Consider the following 18,251-nt stretch of genomic DNA (forward strand, 5'->3'; position numbering starts at 1 on the left):
ATGCCAGCCACTTAACTAAATGCTTTATAGTTAATAACTCATTTAATCTTCTCAGTCATCTCCCTTTGAAGAAGTTTTATTATTTCCATTTTACAGATGATTAAACTGAGTTTAGAAAGGTTAAGGAGCTTACTATTAAGAACTAATAAATGGTCAAGTCAAGACTTGAGGCTTCCAAGTTCCATTACCTTACCTGTGAATTAATATGATTTACATTGTCTATGGCAAGTGCTATGCAAATAAAATTATTAATATTGATGATCATTATAATAAGTGTCAAGTGCAATCTTAGTAACATGATATTAATATTGGCAGACAAGCCACGCTTAAGAGTTCAATTTTTATGACAGAAATTTCTTGGGGAAAAACATTTGAAAAGTAGATATAGGCAGAGATGGAGTGACAAGTGATACACAACCAGAAATGTTTGCTCTTCATGCCTTGAATACTCATCATTCTTTTAGAATGACTGGATTGCTTTGTGTTTATGGAAATCTCCATAGTAAGAGTCTTCTTAAGTCATTTATTTTTTAAATGTTGTACATCCTCCCCAAAATCCAATTAATGTGACTATCGTTATATTTTAACAGCAAAAGACCCAAAACTATATCCATAGATGAAAATATGGAACCAAGTCCTACAGGAGACTTTTACCCCTCTCCAAATTCACCAGCTGCTGGAAGTCGAACATGGCATGAAAGAGATCAAGGTGGGTGATTAGAGTTGCCTCCAGGGACATTAGAATAGAATGTTGGCTCCTTTCATAAGTTTCATCTAATAAAAATTATATCAGTAAACCAATATGGATTATATTCTCTTACTGAAATGATTTCAGTAAATTTATTTGTGATAATATACTAGCCAGATGTTATCAAAGTTACAAAAATCCCATTTTTTCCTATTTTATTAGACCTTTTTTCTGGACAAAGTGATCTCTGAGAACTCACAGTTAGGTGTGTGACTGATCATCTCTGACTACATTAGATGGTTGGATTGCAACAGAACCTCAAGTGTTGATTAGATTAGAGTAGATGGCTTTTTTCTGTGGGGCATTTCCAGGAGGAGCCAAACTTTAAACACTTTGTAGGTGTCAGTACTGAAGGTTCTTGATTAAGGGAAGCCACAGTTCTTTGAGGAAATAAATATAGCATAAATAATAAATAAAAGTATAATGTAAGAAACTTTATGTCTGAGTCAGTGTTGTTATATTTTCTAGATAAAACTACAACCCAGTGCTAGGGCAACTTTAAGGAGAAATATAATTTTAAGTAAGAGGTGTTGTTTAGCTTTCTGGGGGTGAGACTTAGATTTTTTCCCTTTTTAATGTCTATTGGATTGAATATAGTTCATTATAAATATCCACCCCTTTTCCCACAATTACAGGGAGATTATTAAGCATGGAAATAGACAAATGAGCTAGCTGCAGTTTTTGTTAGTGTTTATACATGTGTGCAAATAAGATTTTTATATTGGCACCATAAAGTGTATTTGAAAATTGCCTTTTAAGTCACCTTCTGCCTTTAAATAAAAGAAACGTGCTCTTTATCAATGGCTTTCGACTCAAATTTGGGTGTGTATTTGTGGGGGTTGGAGAGGTATATGTTGAACAATCTTAGCAGACAAATAACGGTGGAGCTTGACATTTAAAGCTAAGGTCAGTTCCTTAAACTCAACTCCTGTTTTGCTGCTCAGAATTTTTATATTAAGTGACACAGTATTTTAAAAAATAGTGAAAAACCTCCACGGAGGAATTGGACTTTGAGTCTCTTGGGTCTTTTCAGCTCGTTGAAATTTAACTAGTAAAAAGTAGGGGCAGGCAAAAGCACAGCCAACTGCTGAGATGGGTAGGTAGGTTTGAGAATGGTTCTGTGTACCATGTGACTGGACATTGTGCATAGGAAAGGAAGTGATACATGACAGGGGTCATTTTGTAGAAGGACTTAAAGATCAGCCAGATCCAATCCTTTCGTTAGGTAGGAGACAACATCATCTTTATAAAACATAAATAGCATTATGTCACGCTTGCTTTGGATCCTTAGTGAGATCTCAGTTTTTAGGGGAAGATCAGAATTCCCTCCTTTGACTGACAGGCTTGGCCTCTGGCTGCAGCTGCAGCTCAGCAGGTGCCATTGGACTTCTCCTTCCTGTTTGCACCTGAGCCTGAGGCTTTGTTTAGATTTAGGAATGTAACACCCAGGACCTTCTTATAATCCTTGTCCTCTGGAATGCTCTTCTCCTGACTCTTGCTCTAGCAAATTCTTTTCCATCCTTCAGAGACCAACTTACTCTAAGGAATTTCAAAATCAGGACTTCCTGTTTTGTCTCCTGTTTTAGTATCCTATCATTCCTTTATTGTTTTCAAAATGTATAATTTTGAAAACAATAAATAATATAATATAATATAAACAGATTGTTTAAATCTGTTTACACTGCAAAGGCAGTAGACTACTACTGCAGCTAGTATCTAACTCAAGACTTGGTGCATAGTAGGGGCACAATAAATATTTGTTGGATAAATGAACCATTAATAGATTGGAAAACCAGACTCCTTAGTGAAGTCAGGGAATAATAGAGACTTTTACCTGAGGTGTAGAACTGTGAGTAAAAACAAACTCCTCAACCCTTTATATTTTATTGCTTGTTTTACTGACATTGTCAGTTTATTCTAAACAAAGCTATATTTTCCTTGTCAAAAATTTGTTCTGGAAAGGTTCTGATGGTAATGATGATAACATTGTAAATGTGTGAGAATGTCTGTGTTGTTCAGTAATGTAGGTGTTTTTTTATTATAGAGAGTGTCACTTTATAAGAATTGATTCCTCTTTCAGTCTATTCAATAAAGCCAATCTCAAATCATATTATAAAACATTTTTGAAAAGTAGAAGGGAAACTGTCATTCTTTTTCTTTGTAAAATCATTGCATTGTCTTGGTGATTTTCTATTGTCAAGATGACTAGAATTACTGGAGAAGTCTGTAAAGGCATATTATATTAAGGGTAAGGAAGAATGTTCCATTCTCAAGTGTGCTTAAAAAAAAAACAAAAAAAAACTCTTGTCACTTTAATTCTGAAGACCCCGAAGACTTTGTAATGTGCACAATAAGCCATTGTGGGTAGAAGACTTCAACTATAATGAAAAAATGAGGGCAGTACAGTACTATCTTTATAAATTTGCTAAGCCAAATGCAGTCCTTTTGTTCTTGGAAAATTGCCTTTTTAAAATTCACAAAATAAAATGCCTCATAGTTGTTCTTGTCCATCTTCAAATGTTCCTTAGACATATGTGTCTCTCATGAAGGGAATTGTTTAAAGCACAGGCTGAATACTACTCTGACACTTGTAATGGCTTTAATCTATCTTATACTTCTTTCTGTCATAAAACCCAGTACTAATTGGTACTCAATAACCACTTACTGGGTGATTGTAACATGGCTTGTTTTACGATTAGGAGAAACACTTAAATTTACTATTATTTCCTGGTTATATGCCTTATTCTGTTAGTGTTAACTTTGCATTGAAATCTATTCTTGCCATAACTCTTAGCAAAGCTGATTTTTGAAATAGGCAAATAAAAACAACAAAATTGTGGACAATATGTGGATTCTGTTTTCCCTTATAGTCTTAAACATCAGTATGAATCATTGAGATTTATTCCAAATAGGCAAAAATAAAGACTGTAATATGACCAAGTTAGTATACTTTATTTTAGAAAGAAATTAGGCATTTTTCAAAAATCTAAATTCATGTAATGAGATATGTTCATGTAATATTCAATAATTTAATGAAAAACTATTTTTTTAGTATGTTACAGTTAATTTTGTCTTTTCAAAACAAAAAAGTTATAGTTTTCTGATCATGACAGAATTATTATTTATAATTTTTCAAAAAAGACAAATACTTTTAAATTAAACAGTATTTAATGGTATTAAACATTGGTAGAAGAATATAAAATTTGCTTATTCTTCTAACGAATAGTGATAGAAATTAATTTGTCAGCATCTAAATTATGTAATATTTATATTTTTACTTAATGTTTTTTTATACATAGAGAAGGAAAGGACGAAGAAAATAATTCTGGGCTATAAGCAAAGAGTAACTGCTTCATTCTTAAGTTCTAAATTAGTTCTCCCTACTTAGTCTAAGACTAAGGTCTTAAACTTCTGACTGCCTCTATTTCTAATAAATTCCTTTTCATGTTTTTTTTCCTTCTTTCTTTCTCTTTTCCTCCTCTTTGTTTCTTTCTTTCTTCTTTTCTTGAGTTGAGGATCAAATCTAGCCTCCCACATACTAGGCAAGTGCTTTACCACTAAATATATCCATAGCCCTGAGCATTTTTTTATACTGTTTTCCATCATTTAAGATCTTAATGATCTTTATCAGAGAATTTTTTTATTTTATCAGTGATAGTATGCAGGTTGAGAATTTTTTTATTTTTTATTTTATTTTTAATTTTTTGTTAGAACTTTATGGTTATACATATGGTTGGTTTCATCCCAACAAACTCATACATGATTTCAGTTCATGATTCCCCCTTTTCCCTCTGCCTTTTCCTTCGAGTCCCCCTTCCCCTTCTTCTTCCTCTATTCCAATAGATTTCATTTTGCTTGTCTATTTATGTAATCTTATCCTTCCCTCCCCCTTTCCTTTATTTTGCTCTAACTTCTGCATATAAGAGAAAACATTCAATCTTTGAGTTTCTGAATTGGCTAATTTCACTTAGCATGATAGTCTTCATTTCCATCCATTTACTGGCAAATGCCTTAATTACATTTTTTTTTAAATAGCTAAGTAGAACTCCATTGTACATATATACCACAATTCTTAATCCATTCATCTATTGACAGACATCTGGGTTGATTCTGTAATTTCACTATTGTGAATTGTGCTACTATAAACATTGATGTGGCTGTGTAACTGTGATATGCTGATTTTAGATCTTTTAGAAAAATACCCAGGAATGGGATAGCTGGGTCATATGGTGGTTTCATCTCTAGTTTTTTTGAGAAATCTACAAACTGCTTTTCAGAGCAGTTGTACTAGTCTGGGGCCCTACCAACAATGTACAAGTGTTCCTTTCTCCCCACAACCTCATCAACATTTATTGTTGTTTGTAAATAATTTATTTTTTGTAACACTTATTTATAAAATATTCCTTTTGAAATTTTATCTACATTAAGCTTTCTTGAATAAATTCAGAGACTTGATTCCTAGTTAATATACTTCTCTAGAAATCACTAGAGCAATTCTTGTAACTTTGGATATAAGAGGAAAAATGAGATAAGTCATGATTTTACTTCTAGTTCAAGTTATCTTCACGAGACCAAATCTAGTTGTATACCAATGCCCATTTATCATTTGCTTGAATGTTTGAAATATCATTTATCAAGGTCACTTTGCCATTGCCATTCTAATAGTCATTGATTCATCCAAGTCTGAATGTAACGCTCATAAAGCACTACTTAATAGACAGTGAGAAAAACATGATATGGTAAATATATTTGTAATATACAGTCATGGATTTCTAAATGGAATATGTAATAACTTCTCAGTCTGATGAGTATTAAAACAGCTTATGATCTTAGATAAAATGTAAATTCAAAAAGATTTTTCATGCAGTACAATTTTATTAATTTCTACACCTTTAGGATTTGAGATAATTTGGCTCAATTAACATTTATCAAGTGACTGTTATATGCCAGGAATTTTTATAGGCATTGAACACACAAATGAGATTAATTTTCCAGTCCTTGACCTGCTGAACAGAAAAAATAGTTTTGTACTATTTATGAAAAAAAGAACTTCACAGAAAATAAATAATATAAACCAGATCGCAAAGTGACTATATTCATGCTTTAGAACTAACTTACTTTTAAGCACTATAAGAGGTAAATCTTTATAATATGTCAGTTAATTGACACCTTGGAACAAAACTGGTACTACTTGCTGTATTGGTGTGTAATTACAATTTTAAGAGTAGTTTAAAAAAATTAAATTGACTCTAAAATAAGTTATATTTATGCATTGAGTTCTGGTTGTTGTAGGTACTAGAAAATAAAAAGGCTAATATAAAAAAAATTTTTTTTGAAGTTCTGTTATCTAAGTCCTCTTGGCAAGTTTTTCTGAAATTTTAATATATTTGCAAGTGTGGAGATTTATGATAATTTTATAAACATTCTCATTAGTAATGCAGTCTTTTTACTAAATTTCAATTTGCATTTTATAGAATTTTATAAGGTAATTTTAGATATCAGATGAGTTAAAACAAAGGGCTCAAAGGAACCCTGGATGCTAGTGAGTGATAATGCCAATTTATTATCATAAGCTCAATCAAAAAATAAATAACAGTAAATAAGTGTGTGGTAACATCCTAACAGAACTGCTAGCAGACACCAGCATCATTTATTGTGAGTTTAAGAATGTTTCTAGATAAGCAAGATAGAAGAGTGGTCAACTAAGTTTAGAAAATTCGGTTTTAATATTTAAGCTTTTGTCATTCATGAATGAAAATGTCAAATATTTAACACATTACTGTGGGCTGTGGTTATCTAGGAGTGACTGCTGAACAAGCATGTTTATTAAGTTTGTGATTTCAGAACCTTTTATTTCTGTGGAAGAATCTACAGGCAACACAAGGTTGAGACTTTGGGGAACAGTGCTCAAGCCCAAACTCCCAACTGATAAATGACACAACTTTGAGGTTTCTCCGGAGCTATGGGAGCAGAACATGTTAAGTAGCTTTCCCAGAGATTACGTGACTGCTGCCTGGGAGCCACTAGCATTCTGGGGAGTCCTAGAGAATAGCAAGGCAACAGTAACCTTGGTGGAAGGACTTTTTAACCTGCCTTTGTGCAGCAGATCAAACACCAATTCCTTACATTCCTAGAGTTCAGATCACAGGATTAAGTAGCAAATGTCCAAATATCAAATTTTTGAGCAAGAGAAAAAACAGAGATACAAGTTCTTTTGGGGGATAAATGTGGAGAAGAGCTCATATGAGTTTAATGTATAAGCATAATTTTTAAGATTTCCACTTGAGCTTTTTATTATGAAAAACATCAGAACTTGAGAACTACAAGTGAATTTCCATGTATTTCATGACATTGGAAAACAAACTTCAGGGATTCTTCCACTGGGGTGTATATTATTCTCTTCAGCTACACTGCTAAAGTTAAAAAAAATCACATGAACATCTTTGAAACAGAAGGAAAACATTAAATTGTTGGTGAAGGCTTTCATCAGAATCCCTTATGTTGCCTGCTAATCAACAAATATCTGTCCTCATTTCATGTGATCTGATTCTGGGCGGGGCTAACTCGTGTATATGTTTGAAGGCTCTACGCTGATTAATATGGAAAAGTTGTACTCACTCATATTTCTGTTCTCTGGAGCCTTAATAATTTGAAAATACAGCATTTTGTAGAAAAACCAAAATAGCAAATTAGTTTGAAATAATAATAACTTTCTTTGTAATACTGGGTCTCTGGACTGATGGAATGCAGATTAAAATAGGAACATCAGAAACACATGGGAGACTGTCACAGTGTGCCATACAAAGTTCAGTGGCATAATAAAAGGTTTTTATTTCAAATCCTTTCACACATTGATTTCATGTGTAAGCTTATTTTGCAGTAGTTTGGAAAGCAGGTGTCTTTTTAGTTTTAGACTATCAATATCATATATAATAGTGAAACATAATTCAGACTCCTTATTTTACAGCTAGGCAATCCAAGGATCAGAAAGACTGACTTGTCCAGTGTCTAGGTAACTAATTGCAGAGCCTAGATCTTCTTTTTTTTTAAATCAAATATTTTCTGTCATACTACAGTCTCCCTAGAGAATCATTAAGTAAACTTACTTATGTGGGGAGACGTGGACTAGCAGAATTTTACCACCACTTCACAAGTCTCAGAAAATGGACAGTTTTCCTTAAAAGCTTCAAGATGAACTCTGAATTGTAGAACTAGAATGGGAGAACTGAAGTGAATTTTTCATTTTCAGAGTTCTGAAAGAATTGCCAAAACAAAAATCTCAAGATGGTATATGTATACACACACACACACACACACACACACACACAGGTATATATGTATATATACATATATATTACACTGTATTACTATTAGGATTATTTATATATAAATATATATTTATATGAATATATATGATTATATATTTATATATATTTTGACTGCTTCAATATATAAATATATATAATCAGTTTTGAAGTTAAAAAATTGCATGTATGAATGCTTTTGATAGATAAATGTGGAGAAGAGCTAATATAAAATGAATGGCTAAGCACTATTTTTAAAAGTTTTTGCTTTGGAAAGTAGAGAAAAATGTAAAGTGCAGAACATTGTACCTCACCCAGCTTCAACTATTAACAATATTTTACTAATCTTATTCATTTTCTATCTTCCAGTTTTTAAAAACTATTTTTAAGTATATTATGCCATTTGCATATGAATATTTCTAAGGGTTCTCACCCTAACAAAGAAATTTTTTACATACAGAACCATTTTCAATTTAAAAAACAATAATAGTTCCTTAATATAACCCCATATAATTTCTAATTCCCCAGTCTATCTTGAAGGTTGTTCTTTTGAATGAGAATTCCAATTTAGTCTATCTATTTAAACTTTCAGCCTGTTTACCCTATACTAGCTACCCTCTCGCTTTTCCTATATCATTAATTCGTTGAAGAAACCACATAAATTTAATAATGTGTTCAGAAAGTACATGTAAATAAGGCAAGCCAGATCCTGTTGCTATTTGTGGCTACCATTTATTGAACATTTACTCTCAGGTGATTAGCTAAGTAATATATTTACATATATTTTTTCTTTTAAAACCTGTTAAAAACTCCATTTTACAACTTATTAAACTGATCATTACCCATGCTGATAATGCTTAGAATTTTCCCATGTGTAAGATAACAGTGTTAGATTCTAAAGTCCCTTTGTGTTCCAACATTTTAGATTTTTAAATCAATTGCAGTCAAGGAATTTGATAATTTTCAATAATCCCTAGTCCAAAAACCAAGAACTTTTTGAACACCAACATGATGCTACAAGTTCAAAATTTCACGCCTGACCTCATGTTTTGGGCTATAGTCTAAATGCATGCACACTAAAAATGTAGTATAAAACTACCTTCAGGCTATGGATAAGGCATATGTGAAACTTACACCTATCCCCAAAGACATCTCATTATGGGGGCTCCTATGTCCAAGATATCTCATTATGTATATGCAAATATTCCAAACCTTGAAAAAGACACTCTGAAAGCTAAAACAATTCTTATTCCAAGCATTTTGTTTAAGGGATACCCATCCTCTCCTCAACTGAGCTTTCATTAACATGAAACTTTTTGAAAATTCAGAAGATTTTCCATTTCTTAAATTACCTTTTAAATGTTTATTTTAAATACTCTCATTGAATAACAAAATAATGGGGCTGTTTATGTACTTGGAGGCATGTTTTGCCTTATACCCAAGGAATGTACATTTCTCAAAAATACATGTCCTGTCCTGCACTGTTCTGTTACAAAAAATGATTGATAGAGATTGAATTATTATAACAGAACCTTGTTATGGGATCAGCGTCTCCTACTTTGAAAACAAATGACTCAGCCAGATGGCAACATTTATTTTTCTCTAAATGACTACGGACGTAGCAATAGGAGACCATTATCCTGTGACAATATTCTATTTCATTGACATTATCTCACAAATGTAATTGGTCCATTACTAAATAGAGGTTTTGTTACTGATCAATTTCACGTTATTTCTAAAATCATTAGGATAATAAATATACCATCGTAGTAATTTCATTGACAGGATGTTCTTTTTTTTCATCATTTACATTTGTTGGAGGAAAAATATAGATTTAGGTTGAGCTTAAACACTACGATTTATGTTAGTTTTCATACTTTTCCATTAAGAGAAACAGAACATTGTGCAGAGTAATCCTATTTGCATTGAGCTGCTAAACTGACAAACTTCAAATTTTCATGATTTTTTTCTGCCTTGCTAAATCACATCAAATCATAATTGTTCCCAATTAGTTTACTACCTTAGTTTAATGATTTTCTTTTTTCTTTTTTTTTAAAATAAGTTCTAGATTATTTCTAGGACCTTCCTGTAAACCCACTGAAGTAACACATCAGTTAAATCAACCCTGTTAGTAGTGTGGGCAACAACAGCCTTAGTACAACAGAAGCCTGGAGATGTCTGGTAGCATGAATGTTTCTAAATGCATGGCTTTTTCCCAAATGTTCTCCTCTAAAAACTCATCTATAATCTTGTTAAATTAGAACTCTTCCAGTATCTTTCTGACTTTTACAGTTAAGGTTACGGTATTGATTTTATTTTATAGTCCATGGCTCTCAGATGCTTAACACTAATAAGCCTCCATAGCTAAGAGGTTTTCCCAAGAGGCAGGGCGAATAGCAGCTATTTACCTATACTGATGTTTAATAAGTGACTAAAATATACTCCCAATCCTGTGTAATTGTTTGGTGTTTTTTTTCCCCTTTTAAATTACATTTACTGACATTACTCAAGGCACTTTATCATTGTCTGTTAAAATGAAATTGCTAACGGATAAAGGCATTTTGAAGTTTTTTTTGTGTGTGTGGTGCTAGAGAAGCTGTTTCATTTGTTTAGTATTTGTTTTTTAGCACTGTTCTTTATTATTCAAAGGATTTTTTTTAACTGTCTCAGAAAGGTGTTCGTGAGCTTCAAAGGGGTTTGAGCTTTAACTTTGTATTGGGTGTAGGTGTAGCCTGGAGACCTTTTTTATAGAGATGTGATAAAAAAAGAGACTTGTAGTAACGTGCTACTCAACTGTGCTGGGGTTAAAACATACAGTAAGAAAGAGACTGCAGCCATCACAAAATGTTTCAAGTTGCTGAATAATACAATAATATGCTCAAGTTAATTAAGATTAAATAACTCAATGTTTAAAGTAAGAATCCATTTATTTTACACAAAGACTACCATACTTTCTCCTTTAAAAAGAACTGATTTCGTTTTTTTTTAAATGTTGAGAATTCTAATTGAAGATGACATCTTATCTCCTCTTAACGTAGCTTGCCATTTTTCCTAGAGTTATTTTAGAGTGTGATAAATGTAAATATATATATATATATATGGAGCTACTTTCTTAACATGGCAGCTAATTATTTTTTGAATCATCTGGCATCACCATCAAACTACTGTAGTGGGATTAAGTCCATATGTCTTGTCATAACATTCAGAGCTTTTTGTTAACTTGGAGTGTGTGGGAAGGACTTATTCACATTTGCCACACAATCACAGAATTTTACATCTAAAAGAGTCCTTAGAAACAGATATTCAGATATTCTCTTCCTCACTCTGTTTTCAATAAGACATTGCTTTGTGTTTAGCCAGCTAAATTGCAAAAGTTACTTTTAAGCATTTCTTCTTACCTCTTTGCAGCACAAGGTACTTTCCTCGAATTTTGTAATGTTGGACACATACCAAGATCCAGTATTGTCAACCCAATATTGGGAATTATTTATAATATTCTGTAGTGCTACAGGCAGTATTTTTATCCCCCAAAATATGTATTTTATAATTCATTTTAATAAACACAATGGTTGTTTGTGGGGAATTTGGAAAATTCATCTAATATAAATAAGAAAAAAATTACTTATAATTCCACCATGTAGACATAACTCCTCTTCATATTTGACTATATTAACTCCTATTAATATGAAACCCTATTAGGTGAAAGTCTGTTTTTCTGTTTTTCTCTCTCTGCATTTTCTACGTGTTCTATTTTGATTCCTATAATTTTGCACTAAATTGGGTTTATGATATATGCTATTATAATTTATTTTTTCTTTCACTTACAGTATAATGGCACTTTATCATATCATTCAATTTCTACTTTATAATGACTGTGCAATATGCCATCTTTGGCTATACTGTAAGTTTTTAAATGTCTACTTCACTCATGGATTTTTAAAGTACTTCCTGAGTTTTTTATATTATAAAGATACAGTGAACACCATTGCACAGAAATCTTTGTGCCTAATCTGATTAGTTCATTCCTGTCTATTCCTTTTTCATCAAGTAGAATCTTGATGAAATTTTGTTAAAGGAATGAATTTATTCCTACTGTAGAATTACTGAGTTAAATCTTATGTCCATTGCTAAGGCTTTTGATGAATATTCCCACTAGCAGTGCATGAATGACTTAACTCCCCCATCATATGAACAATAATTACATGTAGCACATGGCTCTATGAGAAATTTTGAAGCATGTGCTCCAAACTGTATTTATAGAACAGTTTCTGGGCCTTGGGACTCCATCATTGCACCTCTTTCTTGTCATTTATATTCCATTTAAGCCATCAGGGATCATACCATGTCTTCTCTCTCCATGTGCCTGGCTAGCTCCATTATACTGAGAAGGAAATGGAGAAATCAAATTAGTACCTAGGGGATAGTGCAGAGCTTTCAAATAAAGGCATAAGTGACTTGGTTTCTCTTTCCATTCTTCCTCCTCCAGGGTACACTCCCCAACATCAGCCCTTTACCTATGGGTGAAACTCACTAAAGTTAGGATCACTGTCAATCTCCACAGGGAAATTGGTAGAAATATAAATACATCAAAGCTGTGAGCTGAGATCTGAAGTATCAGGCAAGCAAAGCAAGAAAGTCTCTGCCTCAATGTAGCCATGATAATTGTAATATTTCACATAACATTTATACCAGTGTAAATAACCTGTAACTTTCCTCTCCTCAACACTATCTACCTCGAGGCAAAAACAGGAAAGGAAATCATGGTCTCTTTTGGCATTTTGTTGGCAGAGTATCTGCTCTGCCTTCTCCTTGTCCTCTGGGCATACAGCTCAAGCTGTTTCCTTGCCTCAAGATTGACTTTGGATTTGTGACCCAAAGCAAAAGACCAGACTTCAGCTCCAAAACTCATCCTATACACTTGATTTGGTGGCTTCCCATTTACTTTAAATGACTATTATTTTATGAAGATAGTTCATCTTTTTATATTGTCTTCCAGCTTCCACTCAACATTTTAATGGGAAACAGAGTGCCCCAGTTTAGCTAAAGCTCATTTTCACTTTTAATACTGTGCATAGCATGGACAGTTTGAATGGAGTATTGAAAGTGTTGACTACCTTTGCCTTCATCCAACAATGAATTTGGTCTCTGAAGAGATTCTCAATTTTCAGAGATTTTGTAGAACCATAAAACTCTTTAAAAACCTATAAAAGTCTGAAACCTTTAAAAGCCCCCAAAAAAGTTTCAAAGCTAAATGTTCCCACATATGTGCTTTCCTCCTCTGGTCTGTGTCATATTCTCTTCTCTATCATACCATAAGGTCAAAATTAACAAAAGTTTCCCTGAGGCAGGAGGATCGCAAGTTCAAAGCCAGCCTCAGCAACTTAGGGAGGTTCTAAGCAACTTAGTGAGACCCTGTTTCTAAATAAAATATAAAAAGGGCTGGGGATGGGGCTCACTAAAGTTAGTGATTAAGTGACCCTGGGTTCAATTCCCAGTACCCCCCCCACCAAAAAAAAAGTTGCCCAACTATTTCTATTACACCTTGATTTGTCTTCTGAAAAATCAAAAGCGGGGCAGAGACTGGTGGTAGTGATCTTGCAAAATGTTCTGTAGCTTGATAATGTGAAAAACAGATATTTTAAATAACCATGATAGATTATTATTATTTTTTTTAAGAACACTATTTATTTATTTATTTTTTTAATATTTATTTTTTAATTATTGGTGGACACAACATCTTTGTTTGTACGTGGTGCTGAGGATCGAACCCGGGCCGCACGCATGCCAGGCGAGCGCGCTACCGCTTGAGCCACATCCCCAGCCATAAAGGAGTACCAGTCCCAACGAGCCAGCCAGGACCATGATAGATTATTAAGCACTGAGCAATGAAACATACCTTAAAGATAAATACTCATACATAAGAGAAACCAGCCAATGTTGACTTGTATTTATATGGCCCGTTTAAAGTTGTGTTTAAGTATGGCATGTAAATAAAGAAAATAACTTAGGAAAATTTAAAAGAATGGGACATTTAAAACACTTTGAGACATTTTACTTCTTTGTTAACTAGATAGGAATATGTTTGTCTAAATCATAAGACTGGCAAGATTGTTAATATATTTTAATTTAGTATTATGGTATGCTAAAAATAATAGCTTCCAGAGATTCATGAATTTGTGTATGCTTTTACATAATTAATTTGAAGCAATTATAAATCATAAGAAGAATAGGAATTATTTTAGAAGGAAAATAATATGTTTTCTGTGTAGGCTCTAGAAAATCTGATTTGTAACCTTAATCTATTCAAACATATTGGAAAAGCTAACATATTGCTCCACTATATGTGAAAAAGGAGCAGGTGTCCCAGACAGGCAGGTGTTAAGGTGGCTGTTTGAGCTTGCCCCAGATCACTAGTTGACTTCAGTGAAGTTCTACTAACAGGTGGCTAACTGATTGGAGTGCCATGTGACATTTATCCCGGGAGCGACTTGGATGACAGGCTGCTACAGACTGAGGAAGGGGTCTTCGCTTTGATGAAGAAATTGCCAAAACTCATGTCTCATTAGTGTTTCCTAAGGTTCTTTGGAAGTGAACAACAGTTTAATTAAGGGCTGACGTAAACACGTTTCTGCACACTTTCCCTGCAGCATTTTATCACATTAGAATTGATCAAAATTGTTGCCTTGGGCTGACTTGAACAGATATACATCTGGAGCGCCATTTGTGCAAGCTGCCGATGAGTGGAGTACATACGCTGTGTTTCACTGCAGCTCTCTTCTTTTGTAGATGAAATTACCTTGTTGGGAGATGAGTTGATCTAACTCTTTATTTGCTTAAGCCTTTATCTCTTTGAAGTGATGCTGTGAAATGAATGACACATCAGGGCTTAGGATGTATATATGTTACAGTGCCAAAAAAATCATAGCATAGCTAGTAACAATCATATGATAACTTGGTTTTGCAAAATACTTATTTAAAGATAAGCTTAAGTCTAGATGAACCAAGTTTTATTAGTAGCTTATTTGAATTTTTTCTTGTTTGGTGATCTTTTATTCTATACTTCACTATATAGTTGTTTTAACAGTCATAGTTAATTGTCCAATTATAAATCTAAGCACAGTTGTGGATGCTGAAAAATAGCATCATTAATGTGAATCTCTTAAAAAATATTAGCCTCTCTAATCTTCTGCCATTAAAAGTCCTTTCTGCAGTCTACTTATAACAATTACATTTATTTAATGAACTTTCATCTTTAATGTCTACCTTCTTTCCTGACTATAAGCCTTACCAGAACAGGGTCCAAGTCATCTTGCTTACCCACTTGACCCTTATGCATAGCTATAGTTCCTCTCCCTTTTTGGACACTTGGTGGTTGACTTTGATTTCTTTTTTCACTTTACATCCACTACTTCTCATCTGGAGCTTTTTATTCATGAAACATGTGTTTTAAGTTACACTGGCTGTAGTTACTTTGTCTTCCTATACCATTAGCTATCACTTCACTATATAGCTTCTTGCATGTGTGAGAGATTATAAAATATGCTACCTAGAACTAGGGCCTGTTTTACCTCTTCCTTTTTTTTTTCAATCCTAGATTATTTTTTAAAAAAGTTTTCCAAGTAGCATTATCTTCTAGTTTCCACAACTTTTTGTGTTTTTGTTAAAGTCATCTTCCATAGAAGGTAATCAGTTAGCTTTTTTTTTTTTTTTGGTATGGTGAAATGAATCCAGGGACACTTAACCACTGAGCTGCATCCCCAATCCTTTTATTTTTTATTTGGAGACAGGGCCTAAGTTTTTTAGGGCCTTGATAAATTGCTGAGGCTGGCTTTGAACTTGTGATCCTCCTTCCTCAGTCTCCCAAGTCACTGGGATTACAAGCATGCACCACTATGCCTAGCTGTTAGTCAGCCTTTTTGAAAAGAGTATATACAAAGGATGGAACAAGTAAAAAATAATAATAATGCAAAATCACCCAGCAATTTAAGAATTAAACACAAGGTCATTAAAGAAATCTAGACCTCAACCTTTCCTGGAAGGCGTTACTTAAGAAGAAAATAACTTTGTTCAGTGGATTAAACTGTTCTCTAGGCTGAATAAGAGTAGAAAGATATAATTTTCTAACCTAAAGGAAGGTCACAGGCAAGGAAGGACAGAGCACATTCTTCCTGCCAGTCAAAAGGACTTTATGGTAAATTAGCTTAGCTAAAGATTAAATAAAATAAATCAACAAGGAAAAAGTTATACTAAAATGTGGCACCATGGCAGATCTTAATATGAGAAAGATACTATTTGAGGAATATAGTTTCAACTACTGTTTTGATAATAGGCCATGATGAGGAAAGCCTGATAAAGACTAGAAAGAAAATTTTTTTATTTAACCCTGTACAAGGGGAGAGGCCTAGTGAAACTTACAAGAACAGTGAAGAAACAAGTTTGGGGAAAGTTTTACCATTCTGAAACCACTGCACTTAGACATCATTTCTTTCTAAATAGAATTTAAAATTCTTTCCTTCTTATCAGCCATCAGCAATTTCTGCCTTCTTCCTACTAACAGAAATATCAGCTCATTCTTTTCTTACCATCTTGCTTCTCTCTTCAGCTTCCTTATCTTATGTATTATTCAACTTATGCATTATTATGTATGTATTATCATTCAACTTATTATATATTTATGCATTATTCAGCTGTATTATTGAGCTTATTTTCACTTTAATCTTTTTATGTATTATTCTTCCTGCTTGAGGGATAGCAGATTGTGCAAAGCATGGCATTTGTTTTTCTTCACAGAAAGGTCACTGAAAATCATTTCTTCTATATATTTATTCCTCAAATTTTTTTCTGTAGCATAGGAGTGCATTAAAAATAGAAATAATATCATTTTTCAGGTGGGAAGTCCATTAGATGCAGACATTTAAAGCAAAATTAGAATCAAAACAGTACTAGTTTGGTTCATGGTTAAAATGTAGTGGCTAGCAACTCTACCCTTGCTGCCCCCACATAATTGACCTTTTATCCTCTCTTCAGTCCAGAGAGTTGTTTTGCTCTTTGAGAGGGGATTCACTTTTGTGTCTCTGTAAGTACTCAGCATAGTGCCTTTTACATGCTGCGTAGCAGTATTTCTTTATTGATTAATGGGCCCAGAATTAACTTCATTTAACGTGAAAACAAAGGCAATGGAGCCCACATTCTGGTTCACCATTCTTTACCTGTTTCTAAAGCACAGCTTTTTAGTTTGGCCAATGGACCTTCCCATTTTTATTTTTACTATTCTAAGTTACTTTGGCTGTTTAAGAAAAGAGACAGTTTGTGGGCCCTTTTTCTTTTGTGAACTGTGAATGTTATTCTATTTGTGCTGTGCTGGTCTTCTGTGTGTTCTGAACATGAGGGTATTCCAATTGTCAGGTAGATGCCTAAAAGACGACCAGTAAAAATAAATAGAAACATAACAAGTACCCTATAAAGCCAACTGTATCATTTTAGTCAAGAAAAATTTTAAATTTTATTAATTAAAAATTACATAGATGCCTATATGCTTGAACTTCTGTATAAACATCTTTGATTTATGTGCCCTTTACACAAAGGAACTACTAGGAAGTTGTCTGGGTTTAATGAACATTCATATAGTGGCAGTAGCTGGAATTGCCTTAATTCAGAAATAATATAACTAAAAGAAAAGAAATGAGATAACTACAATGACACTGTTTTACTTCCCAAGCTCGGATTGCATTTAATGGTCTACTGTGCTATACTATTTATATTATGGAGTTTTTACAAACTAATTTATACAGTTTTATTTTATTTGAAATTTATATTTAAGCACAGGTAAGCATAAGGGTGTCAACAATAAGCTATAATAATAAGTTCTTTTCCTAAGAGTTAATTTCAACTTAAATATTTAGAATGTAAACTTTTGGTTTCTATAAGGAGTGAAATGGAGTTTCTTAAACCTCCAACAGTCTACATATCTATGGTTTAACTTCTAGTAGGCAAAACCTGTATTTGTGTTATTGCTTCTTAAAATCAAAGAGCTTTTAAGTAAAATTTTATTATTATTATTATTATTAGTAGTAGTAGTAGTAGTATTTTGGTACCAGGGATTGAACTCAGGGGCACTCAACCACTGAACCACATCCCCAGCCCCATTTTGTATTTTATTAGAGACAGGGTCTCACTGAGTTGCTTAGTGCCTCACTTTT

General features: G+C 33.2%; 1 protein-coding gene across 13 annotated transcripts in view; it reads left to right on the forward strand.

The window, feature by feature from the left end:
* The window catches only part of Nfib (nuclear factor I B), a 232,832-nt gene that overhangs the window by 169,646 nt on the left and 44,935 nt on the right, over positions 1-18,251 (forward strand). For all 13 annotated transcript variants that reach the window (XR_007340890.1, XM_048783950.1, XM_015502588.2 and 10 more), the window contains exon 6: positions 591-709. Coding sequence is in view for 12 of the 13 variants with exons in the window: in XM_048783950.1 (XP_048639907.1) it covers positions 591-709 (119 nt within the window). In the remaining variant the exon portion in view is untranslated. The remainder of the gene's footprint in view (positions 1-590; positions 710-18,251) is intronic.

The sequence above is a fragment of the Marmota marmota genome, unplaced genomic scaffold (genome assembly GCF_001458135.2).
Source record: "Marmota marmota marmota unplaced genomic scaffold, marMar, whole genome shotgun sequence".
NCBI classification, from domain to species: domain Eukaryota; kingdom Metazoa; phylum Chordata; class Mammalia; order Rodentia; family Sciuridae; genus Marmota; species Marmota marmota.